The sequence below is a fragment of the Salmo salar genome, chromosome ssa16 (genome assembly GCF_905237065.1).
Source record: "Salmo salar chromosome ssa16, Ssal_v3.1, whole genome shotgun sequence".
In the NCBI taxonomy this organism is placed as follows: domain Eukaryota; kingdom Metazoa; phylum Chordata; class Actinopteri; order Salmoniformes; family Salmonidae; genus Salmo; species Salmo salar.
In genome coordinates, this window is record NC_059457.1 from 54,967,648 (window position 1) to 54,986,746 (window position 19,099).

At 43.9% G+C, this 19,099-nt stretch overlaps 1 protein-coding gene across 1 annotated transcript in view; it reads left to right on the plus strand.

Annotated features, from left to right (window-relative positions):
* The window catches only part of LOC106574198 (bcl-2-related ovarian killer protein homolog A), a 42,101-nt gene extending 23,058 nt beyond the window's left edge, over nt 1-19,043 (plus strand). Inside the window, exons 3-4 of the mRNA XM_014149864.2 lie at nt 7,603-7,766; nt 15,976-19,043. Of these exons, the coding sequence (XP_014005339.1) occupies nt 7,603-7,766; nt 15,976-16,101 (290 nt within the window). The 3' untranslated portion in view covers nt 16,102-19,043. The remainder of the gene's footprint in view (nt 1-7,602; nt 7,767-15,975) is intronic.
* Nucleotides 19,044-19,099: the final 56 nt, after the last annotated feature.

The window sequence follows — 19,099 nt, forward strand, 5'->3', positions numbered from 1 at the left end:
GACACACGCCTGACAGTTGCCCCCTTCTAAACAGGGCAGTGTAAACACATTTGTATCGTTGAGCCAACGATTTTACATTAAAAATGTCAATAGCAGAGATTTCTTTTTTAAAACAGCTGAAATATAAAAACGTTCCTTATCTTTGAGACTTGTTTTCAGTTGCAATTTGCTTTTTTTATTTAACCTTTATTTTAACTAGGCAAGTCAGTTAAGAACAAATTCTTATTTACAATGACGGCCTACCCCGGCCAAACCCTAACCTGGGAGATGCTGGGCCAATTGTGCACTGCCATATGGGACTCCCAATCACAACTGGTTGTGATACAGCCTGGAATCGAACCAGGGTCTGTAGTGACACGTCTAACCACTGAGATGCAGTGCCTTAGACCGCTGCGCCACTCGGGAGCCTTTTTAACTTATATAGTCCTGATGACTTCCATGATATTGATCAAATGAAGTCTGGTTTGTTCTAAGGTAACTTTAATATGCTAGTGTAAGCTATGGTTCAGCTAAAGGTCAACATTCAGCTAACAGCCAGCACGTTGATTTGAGAAGGATGAAGAAATTATTTTGTTTAGCTTGCTAGCTGACATTACCTAGCTGTTTAGCCTATCTATATAATAATTTTAATGACAGTGTATGATAACGTTACTGTACTTTTATATTCGTATGGGAGGGGTAAAACGTTCATTATTGATATGCTAACGTTACTTGATCATGAAGCATGTTGTTAGATAGCAGACTAGCAGGACTTCGCTAGCTGTGTATTGTCAGCTAATTTAATGTGTATGACTAGAAAATAAAACCATTTAATTTTCTGCACATGCTTGTGAATTGTTGCATCATTCAATAGTGTAATATGTTTTAGAAGAAAAGTTGCTCGGATTGTTAAATAGTTGGTGCTAACTGGCTAGTGGCTACTGTGATATTTATTGTCACTTTGAGCTGTGGACCCAGAATGTGGCGTTGCGGACCCAGAATGTGGCGTTGCGGACCCAGAATGTGGCGTTGCGAACCCAGAATGTGGCGTTGGGACCCAGAATGTGGCGTTGCGGACCCAGAATGTGGCGTTGCGGACCCAGAATGTGGCGTTGCGGACCCAGAATGTGGCGTTGGGACCCAGAATGTGGCGTTGCGGACCCAGAATGTGGCGTTGCGGACCCAGAATGTGGCGTTGCGGACCCAGAATGTGGCGTTGCGAACCCAGAATGTGGCGTTGCGAACCCAGAATGTGGCGTTGCGGACCCAGAATGTGGCGTTGGGACCCAGAATGTGGCGTTGCGGACCCAGAATGTGGCGTTGCGGACCCAGAATGTGGCGTTGCGGACCCAGAATGTGGCGTTGCGGACCCAGAATGTGGCGTTGCGAACCCAGAATGTGGCGTTGCGACCCAGAATGTGGCATTGTGGACCCAGAATGTGGCGTTGCGGACCCAGAATGTGGCGTTGCGAACCCAGAATGTGGCGTTGGGACCCAGAATGTGGCGTTGCGGACCCAGAATGTGGCGTTGCGGACCCAGAATGTGGCGTTGCGGACCCAGAATGTGGCATGGCGGACCCAGAATGTGGCGTTGCGAACCCAGAATGTGGCGTTGGGACCCAGAATGTGGCGTTGCGGACCCAGAATGTCGCGTTGCGGACCTAGAATGTCGCTTTGCGGACCCAGAATGTCGCGTTGCCAGCCACAACGACAGGTAAGGCAAGGATGTCATGTGAATTGAAAAGTAGAAATCTCTTTCGGCACTCCACTTCATCTCTAGTAGTGGGAATAGGGCCTTAGATCACAATGAATCACATGGACAGGGGGGGACGGGGACCAGGGCCCGTATTCACAATGCTGATCTATGATCAGGTCCCCACCTGTCTATACAATCGTATATGTTGTGATCCGTAAGGAAAACTGATTCTAGATCAGCACTCCTATACTCTGAGATGGGTCTCCTCCTGTCAGACTCGGAATGGAACTGGTCGAGGGAAGAATTCTGGAACCAATATTTGGTTAGAATATGACAACCAGAAGCCTGGAAGCTGTGAATTCTAGACTGTAGATTATTTCCTGTTGCTGCTCTGCTCTCCCTTCAGAACAGAACTGGTAGAGGGCTGAACTCAAGGCTGGCCCATATTGGGTTAGAAAATGCACATGCCAGACTGCCAGACTGTTCTGTTCTGTTAGGCCCCACCTAGCCCAGGGAGTTTACTCCACAATTTAATCAGCCTTCTCCAGAGTAATTCCCTACAATCTCCACCCTGCTACAGTACCTCTAACTCTGCAACAAACGGAAATTAAAGGGATAATTTGACATTTGGGCAATTAAGCAAAAAAAATGTTCCGATGAACTCATGGCAACCATTTCTATGTCTCTGTGTGCAGTTTGAAGGATGTTGACGGTAGTTTCTGGAGCCATTGCTAACTAACTAACTAACTGAAAGTCTACCAGAGTTAGAAAAAAAGGGCTTTAAAAAGGGTAAGTATAAAAAAGGTGCATAGTTGCCAAAATGTCAAAATATCCCTTTAAGGAGTGGCAGCTCAAGGGCAAACATCAGTCGTTTGTTCCAAATTGCCCCCTATTCCTTTTATAGTGCACTACTTTAGACCCACCTATAGGGAATGAGGAGCCATTTGGGATGCAATCCAGGCCATGATCTTAACTGAATTTACTGTCTGAAATGGCTAAAGTATTCTTCTGAGAACCATAACTGTGGTTTTAAGCAGACAGACGTACAGTAAGTGGCTACAACAGGATGGTGAAATGAGATCATATCTGTGTACTAGGCATCCTGTTAGTAGCAAGAAACGCTGCAGAGCCATTCTTAGGGATTTCTCCTGTTGTTATTCTGCTGTTGACCTAGTCCTGTTGTTATTCTGCTGTTGACCTAGTCCTGTTGTTATTCTGCTGTTGACCTAGTCCTGTTGTTATTCTGCTGTTGACCTAGTCCTGTTGTTATTCTGCTGTTGACCTAGTCCTGTTGTCACTCTGCTGTTGACCTAGTCCTGTTGTTATTCTGCTGTTGACCTAGTCCTGTTGTTATTCTGCTGTTGACCTAGTCCTGTTGTCACTCTGCTGTTGACCTAGTCCTGTTGTTATTCTGCTGTTGACCTAGTCCTGTTGTTATTCTGCTGTTGACCTAGTCCTGTTGTTATTCTGCTGTTGACCTAGTCCTGTTGTTATTCTGCTGTTGACCTAGTCCTGTTGTTATTCTGTTGTTGACCTAGTCCTGTTGTTATTCTGCTGTTGACCTAGTCCTGTTGTCACTCTGCTGTTGACCTAGTCCTGTTGTTATTCTGCTGTTGACCTAGTCCTGTTGTTATTCTGCTGTTGACCTAGTCCTGTTGTCACTCTGCTGTTGACCTAGTCCTGTTGTTATTCTGCTGTTGACCTAGTCCTGTTGTTATTCTGCTGTTGACCTAGTCCTGTTGTTATTCTGCTGTTGACCTAGTCCTGTTGTTATTCTGCTGTTGACCTAGTCCTGTTGTTATTCTGCTGTTGACCTAGTCCTGTTGTCACTCTGCTGTTGACCTAGTCCTGTTGTTATTCTGCTGTTGACCTAGTCCTGTTTTCACTCTGCTGTTGACCTAGTCCTGTTGTTATTCTGCTGTTGACCTAGTCCTGTTGTTATTCTGCTGTTGACCTAGTCCTGTTGTTATTCTGCTGTTGACCTAGTCCTGTTGTCACTCTGCTGTTGACCTAGTCCTGTTGTTATTCTGCTGTTGACCTAGTCCTGTTTTTACTCTGCTGTTGACCTAGTCCCGTTGTTATTCTGCTGTTGACCTAGTCCCGTTGTTATTCTGCTGTTGACCTAGTCCTGTTGTTATTCTGCTGTTGACCTAGTCCTGTTGTTATTCTGCTGTTGACCTAGTCCTGTTGTTATTCTGCTGTTGACCTAGTCCCGTTGTTATTCTGCTGTTGACCTAGTCCTGTTGTTATTCTGCTGTTGACCTAGTCCTGTTGTTATTCTGCTGTTGACCTAGTCCTGTTGTTACTCTGCTGTTGACCTAGTCCTGTTGTTACTGTTTATCGTTGTCTCTGATTGGGGATCATATTTAGGCAGCCATTTCCCCACTGCATTTTGTGGGATCTTGTTTTGAGTTAGTGCATGTAGCACCGCTGATGTTACGGTTAGTTGTTTGTTTCCTTTTGTTTTGTAAGTTTCACTAAATAAAACATGTGGAACTCAGAGCACTCTGCGCCTTGGTCCGTCTCTCCACACATCCGTGACAGGCTGTCACAAATGGCATCGTATTCCCTATACAATGCAGTACTTTTGACCAGAGCCACCAAAGGGAAATAGAGGTCCATTTGGGATGTATCCCAGCTCGAGTCCGGCTACATACAGTACATACAGTACATACAGTACTTACAGTAGTTACAGTACATACAGTACATACAGTACATACAGTACGTTACAGTACGTTACAGTACATACAGTAGTTACAGTACTTACAGTACTTACAGTAGTTACAGTACATACAGTACATACAGTACTTACAGTAGTTACAGTACATACAGTACATACAGTACCTACAGTACATAGTTCTTACAGTACATACAGTACATACAGTACATACAGTAGTTACAGTAGTTACAGTACATACAGTACATACAGTACATAGTTCTTACAGTACATACAGTACATACAGTACTTACAGTACATACAGTACATACAGTAGTTACAGTACATACAGTAGTTACAGTACATACAGTAGTTACAGTAGTTACAATACATACAGTACATACAGTATATACAGTAGTTACAGTACATACAGTACATACAGTACTTACAGTAGTTATAGTACATACAGTAGTTACAGTACATACAGTACATACAGTACTTACAGTAGTTACAGTACATACAGTACATACAGTACTTACAGTAGTTACAGTACATACAGTACTTACAGTAGTTACAGTACTTACAGTAGTTACAGTACATACAGTAGTTACAGTACATACAGTAGTTACAGTACATACAGTACATACAGTACATACAGTAGTTACAGTACATACAGTAGTTACAGTACATACAGTAGTTACAGTACATACAGTAGTTACAGTACATACAGTACATACAGTAGTTACAGTACATACAGTACATACAGTACATACAGTACATACAGTTCTTACAGTACATACAGTACATGCAGTAGTTACAGTACATACAGTACTTACAGTACATACAGTACATGCAGTACTTTCTCTCCATTAGTAACGTGGTGGAGAGAGTTATTTGACCAGGTGTAAGACAGGAGAAGTCTCACACTCATAGACAAGGGGTCTTTGTTGTGATGTCTCTTCTGTTTTGCGATAAACATAGTTACAATCTATCACAAGAGACTATAGTATCTATGGTATCTATAGTATCTATAGCTATACTAATTACAGTATAGTCGTGTTGACATTGTCCCATTCTGCCGGGGAATGACTGTTGAATCCATGACGTTGGACTTAAACCTTAAATTACACACAGAGTCCATTACATTGTTGATTATGTTACATTTTCAGATCAAAATCCCTAGAACTATTTGTTTGGATGAGAAAGAAGTGAGAAATCATTTTATGTTACTTTGAACTGAAATGATCTTATTTGGAGAAAGGAATTAGACTGTGCTTGGAGCTATTCAGTCCTCATAGCCAGAACACCTTACCATAAATGGTAGCGTACTAGATAAAATCTTTACTGAAAACAAATGCTTCAAGTTTGATAAATGTCTGAGCTAGTCAGGAATAATGTAACCCTTTTAGAGATGGCCTGGCTGTTTCTGGTGTACTGGTGGGGTCTTGTTCACGGGCAGTTAGGCATGTCTGCTGAATATCTGGCTGCTGCTTCTAGTTGCATAACTCCTCTCTCTGTCTCTGTCTCTCTCTCTCTCTCTCTCCCCTCTCTCTCTCTGTCTCTCTTACCTCTCGCTCTGTGTCTTTCTCTCTCTTTCTCTCTCTCTCTCCCCCCTATCTCTCTGTCTCTCTTACCTCTCGCTCTGTGTATTTCTCTCTCCCTCTCTCTCTCTCTCTGTCTCACTTACCTCTCGCTCTGTGTCTTTCTCTCTCTCTCTCCCCCCTCTCTCTCTGTCTCTCTTACCTCTCGCTCTGTGTATTTCTCTCTCTCTCCCTTCTCGCTCTCTGTCTGTCTTACCTCTCGCTCTGTGTCTTTCTCTCTCTCTCTCCCCCCTCTCTCTCTGTCTCTCTCTCCCCCCTTTCTTTCTCCTCTTCTCTCTCTCTCTCCCCCTTTCTTTCTCCTCTTCTCTCTCTCTACCCCCCTTCACTGAAGGAGTTCCTGGCAGAGATGCAGTCAGCTCCTCAAACACACTCCGGTCTCTCAGACAGACAGGGAGCTCAAACAGACAGACAGACAGACAGACAGACAGACAGACAGACAGACAGACAGACAGACAGACAGACAGACAGACAGACAGACAGACAGACAGACAGACAGGGAGCTCAGACAGACAGGGAGCTCAGACAGACAGGGAGCTCAGACAGACAGGGAGGAGGGAGCTCAGACAGACAGGGAGGAGGGAGCTCAGACAGACAGGGAGGGAGGGAGCTCAGACAGACAGGGAGGGAGGGAGCTCAGACAGACAGACAGGGAGGGAGCTCAGACAGACAGACAGACAGACAGACAGACAGACAGACAGACAGACAGACAGACAGACAGACAGACAGACAGGGAGCTCAGACAGACAGGGAGCTCAGACAGACAGACAGGGAGCTCAGACAGACAGGGAGCTCAGACAGACAGGGATCACAGACAGGGAGCTCAGAGAGACAGGGAGCTCAGAGAGACAGGGAGCTCAGAGAGACAGGCAGACAGGGAGCTCAGACAGACAGGGAGCTCAGACAGACAGGCAGGCAGACGGACAGGCAGGGATCTCAGACAGCGACCTCAGAGAGACAGGGAGCTCAGACAGACAGGGAGCTCAGACAGACAGACAGACAGACAGACAGACAGACAGACAGACAGACAGACAGACAGACAGACAGACAGACAGACAGACAGACAGGGAGCTCAGAGAGACAGGGAGCTCAGAGAGACAGGGAGCTCAGACGAGACAGGGAGCTCAGACAGACAGGGAGCTCAGACAGACAGGGAGCTCAGAGAGACAGGCAGACAGGGAGCTCAGACAGACAGGGAGCTCAGACAGGGAGCTCAGAGAGACAGGCAGACAGGGAGCTCAGACAGACAGGGAGCTCAGACAGACAGACAGGCAGGCAGACAGGGAGCTCAGAAATGCACTGCTTAGTGGTAATGCTCTGTCATGAATCCATCAGGCAGCATGATCATGTATAACCCAAGCCATTATCTCACGTCATTGCTATACAGTTTCAGTATTATACAGTAATCATTTTACATTATCCATTGTGTAATAAGCTTAAAGGAAATGGTCAATAAAGAGGTGTACATTTTTATTTTTTTAATTTACGATTATTGAAATGTGTTGGAAGCGCGATAACTTTATGAGCATGTCTGAAGATTCCTTGACTGACTGAAGACTGCATTCAGTCAGTATCGGAAGAGAGAGCGTCTGCACTGTTAGTCGTACTGGGTGTTTATGTGTCTGCTGTAGGAGGTTCTAGTGTCCTGAGTCTCTGTCTGCATCTCTCCTCAGGTATAACGTGGGGGAAGGTGGTGTCCCTGTATACGGTAGCCGGTGCCCTGGCGGTGGACTGCGTGAGGCATGGTCACCCAGCCATGGTCCACACCATCGTAGACTGCATGGGGGAGTTTGTCCGCAAGAGCCTGGTTTCCTGGTTGAAGAGGAGAGGAGGATGGGTAAGATAAACACTAGTATAGAAATACAGTAGAATCTATAGAACGTTAAGAGGTCCACCATGCCCTTTTTTGTATTGATTAAGTTTCTATGCTCACCCATAGACATCGGATTGCTAGAATGAAAAGCCTATCAAACGACCGCAGTCAGACATAATAAAAATGGGTACCATCAGCGTGGCTGACTTGGTGTCGGACGTGTTTCTACGGTTTCACCGTCGTGGTGGTTAATGTCTCTGCAGCAGGGAAGGTGGTTGACTGCTGACATTTGCTCAGACCGCACTGCCTTGTGGGAATGTTTACCTTTCATATAATGTGGGTCTACAGCAGGCCCTGTCAGTAGTACTGCATGGATACTAGTCAGAACCCTGTCAGTAGTACTGCATGGATACTAGTCAGAACCCTGTTAGAAGTACTGCATGGATACTAGTCAGAACCCTGTTAGAAGTACTGCATGGATACTAGTCAGAACCCTGTCAGTAGTACTGCATGGATACTAGTCAGAACCCTGTTAGTAGTACTGTATGGATACTAGTCAGAACCCTGTCAGTAGTACTGCATGGATACTAGTCAGAACCCTGTTAGAAGTACTGCATGGATACTAGTCAGAACCCTGTTAGTAGTACTGTATGGATACTAGTCAGAACCCTGTCAGTAGTACTGCATGGATACTAGTCAGAACCCTGTTAGAAGTACTGCATGGATACTAGTCAGAACCCTGTCAGTAGTACTGCATGGATACTAGTCAGAACCCTGTTAGTAGTACTGTATGGATACTAGTCAGAACCCTGTCAGTAGTACTGCATGGATACTAGTCAGAACCCTGTTAGTAGTACTACATGGATACTAGTCAGAACCCTGTTAGTAGTACTACATGGATACTAGTCAGAACCCTGTCAGTAGTACTGCATGGATACTAGTCAGAACCCTGTCAGTAGTACTGCATGGATACTAGTCAGAACCCTGTCAGTAGTACTGCATGGATACTAGTCAGAACCCTGTCAGTAGTACTGCATGGATACTAGTCAGAACCCTGTTAGAAGTACTGCATGGATACTAGTCAGAACCCTGTCAGTAGTACTGCATGGATACTAGTCAGAACCCTGTTAGTAGTACTGTATGGATACTAGTCAGAACCCTGTTAGAAGTACTGCATGGATACTAGTCAGAACCCTGTTAGAAGTACTGCATGGATACTAGTCAGAACCCTGTTAGTAGTACTGTATGGATACTAGTCAGAACCCTGTTAGTAGTACTGTATGGATACTAGTCAGAACCCTGTTAGTAGTACTGTATGGATACTAGTCAGAACCCTGTTAGTAGTACTGTATGGATACTAGTCAGAACCCTGTTAGTAGTACTGTATGGATACTAGTCAGAACCCTGTTAGTAGTACTGTATGGATACTAGTCAGAACCCTGTTAGTAGTACTGTATGGATACTAGTCAGAACCCTGTTAGTAGTACTGTATGGATACTAGTCAGAACCCTGTTAGTAGTACTGTATGGATACTAGTCAGAACCCTGTTAGTAGTACTACATGGATACTAGTCAGAACCCTGTCAGTAGTACTGCATGGATACTAGTCAGAACCCTGTCAGTAGTACTGTATGGATACTAGTCAGAACCCTGTTAGTAGTACTGTATGGATACTAGTCAGAACCCTGTCAGTAGTACTGCATGGATACTAGTCAGAACCCTGTTAGTAGTACTGTATGGATACTAGTCAGAACCCTGTCAGTAGTACTGCATGGATACTAGTCAGAACCCTGTTAGAAGTACTGCATGGATACTAGTCAGAACCCTGTCAGTAGTACTGCATGGATACTAGTCAGAACCCTGTTAGTAGTACTGTATGGATACTAGTCAGAACCCTGTCAGTAGTACTGCATGGATACTAGTCAGAACCCTGTTAGTAGTACTACATGGATACTAGTCAGAACCCTGTTAGTAGTACTACATGGATACTAGTCAGAACCCTGTCAGTAGTACTGCATGGATACTAGTCAGAACCCTGTCAGTAGTACTGCATGGATACTAGTCAGAACCCTGTCAGTAGTACTGCATGGATACTAGTCAGAACCCTGTCAGTAGTACTGCATGGATACTAGTCAGAACCCTGTCAGTAGTACTGCATGGATACTAGTCAGAACCCTGTTAGAAGTACTGCATGGATACTAGTCAGAACCCTGTCAGTAGTACTGCATGGATACTAGTCAGAACCCTGTTAGTAGTACTGTATGGATACTAGTCAGAACCCTGTTAGAAGTACTGCATGGATACTAGTCAGAACCCTGTTAGAAGTACTGCATGGATACTAGTCAGAACCCTGTTAGTAGTACTGTATGGATACTAGTCAGAACCCTGTTAGTAGTACTGTATGGATACTAGTCAGAACCCTGTTAGTAGTACTGTTTGGATACTAGTCAGAACCCTGTTAGTAGTACTGTATGGATACTAGTCAGAACCCTGTTAGTAGTACTGTATGGATACTAGTCAGAACCCTGTTAGTAGTACTGTATGGATACTAGTCAGAACCCTGTCAGTAGTACTGTATGGATACTAGTCAGAACCCTGTTAGTAGTACTGTATGGATACTAGTCAGAACCCTGTTAGTAGTACTACATGGATACTAGTCAGAACCCTGTTAGTAGTACTGCATGGATACTAGTCAGAACCCTGTCAGTAGTACTGCATGGATACTAGTCAGAACCCTGTCTGTAGTACTACATGGATACTAGTCAGAACCCTGTTACTAGTACTGTATGGATACTAGTCAGAACCCTGTCAGTAGTACTGCATGGATACTAGTCAGAACCCTGTCTGTAGTACTACATGGATACTAGTCAGAACCCTGTTACTAGTACTGTATGGATACTAGTCAGAACCCTGTCAGTAGTACTACATGGATACTAGTCAGAACCCTGTCTGTAGTACTACATGGATACTAGTCAGAACCCTGTTAGTAGTGCTGTATGGATACTAGTCAGAACCCTGTTAGTAGTACTGTATGGATACTAGTCAGAACCCTGTTAGTAGTACTGTATGGATACTAGTCAGAACCCTGTCAGTAGTACTACATGGATACTAGTCAGAACCCTGTCAGTAGTACTGCATGGATACTAGTCAGAACCCTGTTAGTAGTACTGCAGGGATACTAGTCAGAACCCTGTTAGTAGTACTGTATGGATACTAGTCAGAACCCTGTCAGTAGTACTACATGGATACTAGTCAGAACCCTGTCAGTAGTACTACATGGATACTAGTCAGAACCCTGTTAGTAGTACTGCATGGATACTAGTCAGAACCCTGTTAGTAGTACTGCATGGATACTAGTCAGAACCCTGTTAGTAGTACTGTATGGATACTAGTCAGAACCCTGTCAGTAGTACTGCATGGATACTAGTCAGAACCCTGTTAGTGGTACTGCAGGGATACTAGTCAGAACCCTGTTAGTAGTACTGTATGGATACTAGTCAGAACCCTGTTAGTAGTACTGCAGGGATACTAGTCAGAACCCTGTCAGTAGTACTGTATGGATACTAGTCAGAACCCTGTCAGTAGTACTGCAGGGATACTAGTCAGAACCCTGTCAGTAGTACTGCAGGGATACTAGTCAGAACTCATTATTGATTTCCCAGATGACAGACTCAGTACGAAGACGGTCATAGTGGACAGTAAGAAAGCCTGTAAAAAAGGGTTCCCGAAATGGGTTCTTCGGCTGCCCCCATAGGAGAACCCTATGGGTTCTACCTGAAACCCTTTGGAAAAACCTGTTTGGTTTCAGGTAGAACCTTTTCCCCCCTAAGAGTGCAGGCACAGGCTTTCTTACTGTCCACTATGACCGTAATGTTGAAACCAGAAGGGTATACTATGTACGTAGCTAGATGTAGCCAGGCTTTCTTACTGTCCACTATGACCGTCTTCGTACTGAGTCTGTCATCTGGCAAATCAATAATGAGTGTACAAGTCTGTGTTAAAATAGCACCTATCTATTATCAACTATACTAAACGAACCAGGGACTTAGTCAATCACTGAACCATAGGCCTGTTACATAAGAGGTCAAAGCTGAGCAATGCAACTTCTCTTTCTGTTTCCTAACTTGTTCTTGTCCTTATACATACTATATGTTCTGACTAGTATCCATGCACTATGGGGGCAGCTGAAGAACCCTTTTAAGTTCTAGATAGCACCTTTTTGTTCTCTAAGAGTCTCTCTTTCTCTCTCTCGCTCTGTCTCTCGCTCTGTCTCTCGCTCTGTCTCTCTCTCTCTCTCTCTCTCTCTCTCTCTCTCTCTCTCTCTCTCTCTCGATTTTCTCGCTCTCTCTCTTTCTCGCTCTCTCACTCTCTCTCTCTCTCTCTTTTCTCTCTCTCTCTCTCTCTCTCTCTCTCTCTCTCTCTTTTCTCTACAGATACATTGTGCATTGACTATGACAGCTGTATGTGTTTCCCTATGTTGTACCCACCTATCAGGTCTGACCTGAACGGTTCCTGAACGGGTCCTGAACGGGTTCACTGAGAGAATAGCTAAATTAAACTGAGGCAAACAAGAGCCTGAAAACAACACAATCATGACTGTGCAAAAACAAAACTCTCTGTTCTGTACATAGTAAAAAGGCATTGTGTTTTTGTTAACTCTGTAATAGATATTTCTAAAAAAATTAAAAATAAACTTTAAAAAAACATCCGGAAATGGAGTTGAATTTAATTGAGCCATTACTTTAAGAAACTCCAAAGAATGTTTCAATAATAGTCTTGCTCTGGAGAACATCTGATAAAAATCTGTAAAGAGCAAAGTGTGGTGCTCAACTGGTAGTCAGAGCAGAGAGGAGGCCTGGCAAGGAGCCGTGGCCTAGATCCGCTTTGTTGGCAAAGCTTAAAAATCAACCAAGAATCCCTCTACACCAGGGCTGGGTTTGTGTCCCAAACGCCACCGTATTCCCTATGTAGTGCACTACATTCGATCAGGACCCATAGGGGTTTCATTTGGGACACAAACCCTTGGAATGGCCCATTGGAAGTTAAACATGCCAAGATAATGAAAGAGGATCACGTGACCTAATCCCATTCCTCTGGCCTCATCTCTGCAGGTTCCAGTTGAAACCAGAAGGGTATACTATGTACGTAGCTAGATGTAGCCAGGCTTTTCTGAAATGAACTAGCTAACTACCCAGGCTTTTATGAAATGAACTAGCTAACTACCCAGGCTTTTCTGAAATGAACTAGCTAACTACCCAGGCTTTTCTGAAATTAACTAGCCAACTACCCAGGCTTTTCTGAAATTAACTAGCTAACTACCCAGGCTTTTCTGAAATTAACTAGCTAACTACCCAGGCTTTTCTGAAATTAACTAGCTAACTACCCAGGCTTTTATGAAATGAACCAGCTAACTACCCAGGCTTTTCTGAAATGAACTAGCTAACTACCCAGGATTTTCTGAAATTAACTAGCTAACTACCCAGGCTTTTCAGAAATTAACTAGCTAACTACCCAGGCTTTTCTGAAATGAACTAGCTTCAGTTAGCTTCACATTCCAGTTTAGGCTTCATCTGTGCTACGACCGTGGATATTGCTCTTCCGCCTGTCGGCTAACTCTAGCAGGCTTGTAACTACGAGTGCTAGTCGACCCCCAAAACTATTCAATGAGGCGATGCTGAAACATAAATATTATGGGCAAGTCAGAACTCTTTATTGAAACAATGCTGAAACTTCAATCCATGGACGAGTCAGTGCCACATTTCCATTTGTGCAGAAATCAAAATGAAAGAAACGTGATCTTGCATATTCACCAGACTATGTTGTGAAATAGGCCCTTAGAAGTGACGTCTTTATTTTATTACGTTTCATTAATGCCGTTAGGTAGCTGTTAACGCCGGCAGGTAGCCTAGTGGTTAGAGCATTGGGCCAATAACTGAAAGGTTGCTGGTTTGAATCCCTGAGCTGACATGGTAAAAAAATGTGTTGTTCTGCCCCCTGAACAAGGCACTTAACCCTGTGTTCCCCAGGCGCCTTGGATGTGGATGTTGGTTAAGGCAGCCCTGCCCTGGACCAGGTTAGTTCTGAATGTAGGATAAACAGAGTTAGCCCTGAGTTAGCCTGCCCTGGACCAGGTTAGTTCTGAATCCAGGATAAACAGAGTTAGCCCTGAGTTAGCCTGCCCTGGACCAGGTTAGTTCTGAATGCAGGATAAACAGAGTTAGCCCTGAGTTAGCCTGCCCTGGACCAGGTTAGTTCTGAATGCAGGATAAACAGAGTTAGCCCTGAGTTAGCCTTGCTTGGACCAGGTTAGTTCTGAATGCAGGATAAACAGAGTTAGCCCTGAGTTAGCCTTGCTTGGACCAGGTTAGTTCTGAATGCAGGATAAACAGAGTTAGCCCTGAGTTAGCCTGCCCTGGACCAGGTTAGTTCTCGAAGGATTCGTTGCCATAGAAATGTACCTGGCTAAAAGGCAAGCAACATTCCTATGATTGGTTATCCCGAGTTGAACTCAGAGTTGACCAAAGTTACCTTGCTAACTCCTTAAACCCGGAACGTTGTCGAGTCCTCTGGTTTCTCAAGACAGCTTGACCCATTTTATCAGATTAGTATGGAACACAATGTGTTGTGTAACCAACTACAACCTTGTAAAATTAGGTGCACATTTACCCCAATTCTAGACCTAGTTGTCTTTTTTTTGTAACATTCAAGTTGCCATACTGTACATTTCACAGAAATTCTTAGGCACTAACCGATTTACAAAAAAAAACTGAAAGGGTCAGGAAACGTTGCTGATAAAAAATTAAAAAAAAAAAAAACATACCACAACATTGAGAAGGAAACGGCTGCTATTATCAGATAGTAGAACTGTGTTGATGTAGCCTGCTTATTTAGTCTCCATGTATTCTTCCTTTTTTTTCTTCTTCTTCTCCTTATCATGTATTTTTTTTTTTTATTGCCAGTCAAAACCTTTTGACCAATTGTCACAAGTGGTATTTTGAAATATGCGTTGTTAAGATCACAGTGTTTTGTTTGATTGGGACGTTGCATACTTGCACGTTCGCCATATTTCCTTCTACTTTTTTTTTCTGGACATGGTCAATGTAAACGTGTTTTTTAAACATTTTAACCTGACCTCTAGTCTAGATAATATCTATTTGAGTAGAGCGGCATGTCTCAAACACATTTTTGTAATATAATATCGTCCTGTTAATGCAGGTAATTTATTTGGTATTCATTGGTGATAGACTTACTGTTAAAGGGTCACTCCCTGTGTAAAGGAAATTGACTGGTATATTGGGCATCCCTCAACTGCCTGTGAAAACTTTGACCTGTGAAGTCATAAGTGCCCAGCTTCTGCTCAGAGGTCCCATGTCTGTGTCCTGACTCTCCACCCTTCTCCCTCAGAGGTCCCATGTCTGTGTCCTGACTCTCCACCCTTCTCCCTCAGAGGTCCCATGTCTGTGTCCTGACTCTCCACCCTTCTCCCTCAGAGGTCCCATGTCTGTGTCCTGACTCTCCACCCTTCTCCCTCAGAGGTCCCATGTCTGTGTCCTGACTCTCCACCCTTCTCCCTCAGAGGTCCCATGTCTGTGTCCTGACTCTCCACCCTTCTTGCACACATGTCCCCTCTTGGATTTAAAAGTATTGATTACTGTAATCATTGGCTGGAGGGAGTGTCCACTGTTGGTATATCCACGATGGGAAGTATACAATTGCACACTTTGGGAGAAGGTTGAAGAATTGGGACGTGCAGTATCTGAGTAATTGGGACGTGCAGTATCTGAGTGATTGGGACGTGCAGTATCTGAGTGATTGGGACGTGCAGTATCTGAGTGATTGGGACGTGCAGTATCTGAGTGCAGTATCTGATTGGGACGTGCAGTATCTGAGTAATTGGGACGTGCAGTATCTGAGTAATTGGGACGTGCCTGTATCTGAGTAATTGGGACGTGCAGTATCTGAGTAATTGGGACGTGCAGTATCTGAGTAATTGGGACGTGCAGTATCTGAGTGATGCTGTCTCTCTCCTCTCATAGGCTGACATTCACCCACTCTCTCTTCTCTCATAGGCTGACTGTCACCCACTCTCTCTCCTCTCATAGGCTGACTGTCACTCACTTTCTCTCCTTTCATAGGCTGACTGTCACCCACTCTCTCTCCTCTCATAGGCTGACTGTCACCCACTCTCTCTCCTCTCATAGGCTGACTGTCACCCACTCTCTCTCCTCTCATAGGCTGATATCACAAAGTGCGTGGTGAACACGGACCCCAGCTTCCGCTCCCATTGGTTGGTGTCTGCTACCTGCGCCTGTGGACATTACCTGAAGGCCATGGTGTTTTACCTGCTCCGGGACAAGTGACAACGGAGGATGAGTTGATTCACGGCCACACGATGGACATCCTGCCCCATCCGCCAGTGTAGGACAGGAGAGCCTTATCCTGGTCCCAGATCTGTTCGAGCTCCTGACAACTCTATTGCTGTCATTGTCAAGCCAAACATGTTTGTTTGTGTGTTTTCAATCAAGGAGTTTGTCAGGACAAGTGAGTGACAAGGAGTTGTCATGATAGCCCAAACAGACTGGCACTAAGCCAACCGGCGTCTGTCTGAGCTACAGCCATCCCTCCTCTAGAGTTTTAGATATGTTGTTGTTATGCACCTGCAGCAGTTTGCACTGAACCTCTGCCACTGCCACTGACGAGCACCTTGGGGCCTTCACAAACAAATTCAACAAACGCACCGGCATTGGAACATCAATGTGAATAAGCTCGTTAGCTACGTCTGCTTTGAACAAGGGTATTTATGATTTAGCTTGACAGTATTATTGTGACGTACAAGTACAGATTCTCCAGCTGTATTATGAGGTAGTAGTCTATACATACTGATCCATAGAGTTAACCGTTGACTTGAATGGGAATGCCCATTCTATTTATTCTATATCTGGATCTATGTTTTTCTATAGCTCTCTCTGTCACATTCCTTGTTTTCTTTATGCTTACATAGACTGGTTAACTGACGACGTCACACAAAAACAAAACACGCTTCTAAGAGGCAGAAGGACGTGTGTTGTGATTCTGGATGGCCAGACAGCTAGCAACAATGACAAGAAACTGCCCTGATTCTGGATGGCCAGACAGCTAGCAACAATGACAATAAACTGCCCTGATTCTGGATGGCCAGATAGCTAGCAACAATGACAAGAAACTGCCCTGATTCTGGATAGTCAGACAGCTAGCAACAATGACAAGAAACTGCCATGATTCTGGATAGCCAGACAGCTAGTAACAATGACAATAAACTGCCCTGATTCTAGCTGGCTAGACAGCTAGCAACAATGACAAGAAACTGCCCTGATTCTGGATGGCCAGATAGCTAGCAACAATGACAAGAAACTGCCCTGATTCTGGATAGCCAGACAGCTAGCAACAATGACAAGAAACTGCCCTGATTCTGGATGTCCAGACAGCTAGTAACAATGACAATAAACTGCCCTGATAGCTAGCAACAATGACAATAAACTGCCCTGATTCTGGATAGCCAGACAGCTAGCAACAATGACAAGAAACTGCCCTGATTCTGGATGGCCAGACAGCTAGCAACAATGACAATAAACTGCCATGATTCTGGATAGCCAGACAGCTAGCAACAATGACAATAAACTGCCCTGATTCTAGATGGCCAGACAGCTAGCAACAATGACAAGAAACTGCCCTGATTCTGGATAGTCAGACAGCTAGCAACAATGACAAGAAACTGCCCTGATTCTGGATAGCCAGACAGCTAGCAACAATGACAAGAAACTGCCCTGATTCTGGATGGCCAGACAGCTAGCAACAATGACAATAAACTGCCCTGATTCTGGATGGCCAGACAGCTAGCAACAATGACAATAAACTGCCCTGATTCTGGATAGCCAGACAGCTAGCAACAATTACAATAAACTGCCCTGATAGCTAGCAACAATGACAATAAACTGCCCTGATTCTGGATAGCCAGACAGCTAGCAACAATGACAAGAAACTGCCCTGATTCTGGATGGCCAGACAGCTAGCAACAATGACAAGAAACTGGCATGTTGGGCAATCGTAAGTGGCTCGTTTTGATCTTGTTCTTGATTCCATGTCTTGTTTTGAGGTGTTTTGACTGATGTCACGTCTATGCCTATATGGCTAATATTTGCTAGCTAGCCAACAACAGTAACGATGTATTTGAGAGACAACAAGTGCTCATTGTGCAACTTTATTTATGTTTTCAATAAACATTGTAGATGAAATATAGTTTACATGTTGTTAACAATCCAAGCCAACCACGTCTGTTTTGCCCCATAGTTGTGCATGCGTTGGTTTTGTTGCTAAACAACCAACCCGTCTTTTACTCCTGGGCAAATATTCAATTTAAAGCAAACATACACGTCAAGTGTTTTGCCAAGCAGCTGATCGCTTTCATCAGTTAAAGCCATGCCTGACGAGTAAAGATCCCTACTTGCTCAAGGCAATAAAAACATATATTTTTTTCAATTTAAAGCAATGGAATATTTGTATAAATTTGAGCATATGGCCCAGACAGAGTGGGAGAATCTCAATCGCTATTTCCCTTGATTCCTCACGTCCTCTCTCCTCACCTACTCAAAACCCATTGGATGAGCAGGTCAGAGCGGAGGGACCTCTGAACTTCTCATCCAATTGGTTTTGAGAAGGAGGCGAGGAGAGAGAATGCGAAGATTCAAAGAAATAGCAATTGAGATTCTCCCAGTGCTTCTAAATAAAGCAGAATTTTCAGCCCCTAGTGGCTGGAAATAAGAATGACCGAAAAATACAGGACGTGACGTTGTGATTTTATGATCTCTGTATTGATGATGGTCAGATGAATGCAAAGGATAATGGACTTCACTAAGTGAAATAATGATCAATTCCTCAGTTTGGATGGAAATATAGTTTTGATTATAAAGTTTGTTTGCATGCTTCATGTATGGGCTTGTAAGTAAGCATTTCACTGTAAGGTGTTGTATTCGGTGACAAATAAGATTTGATTTGATTTATGTGACGAGTGTGTGGATTTATAGAAGTCCCCCAGATTTTGTGTGTGTGTGTGTCTGTGTGGGGGGGGGGACTGTTTTTGTAGAATATTGTGCTATTATGGATCACTCCATCGTCTGAAACTTAAAATCCCATTCAGACATTTTTTTTGTCTGTTTTATTCTACAAGTTATTTTAATTTCATGAATAACTACACAGTAGCTTACATATATTATATTTGGCATGCAACACTTGAGTGTCTTCAGAAAATAAAATGTTTTATATTTCAGCATTTGTTTTAATTGGTTTCATTAATTGTCCGTATCATACATTGAAAATGGATAG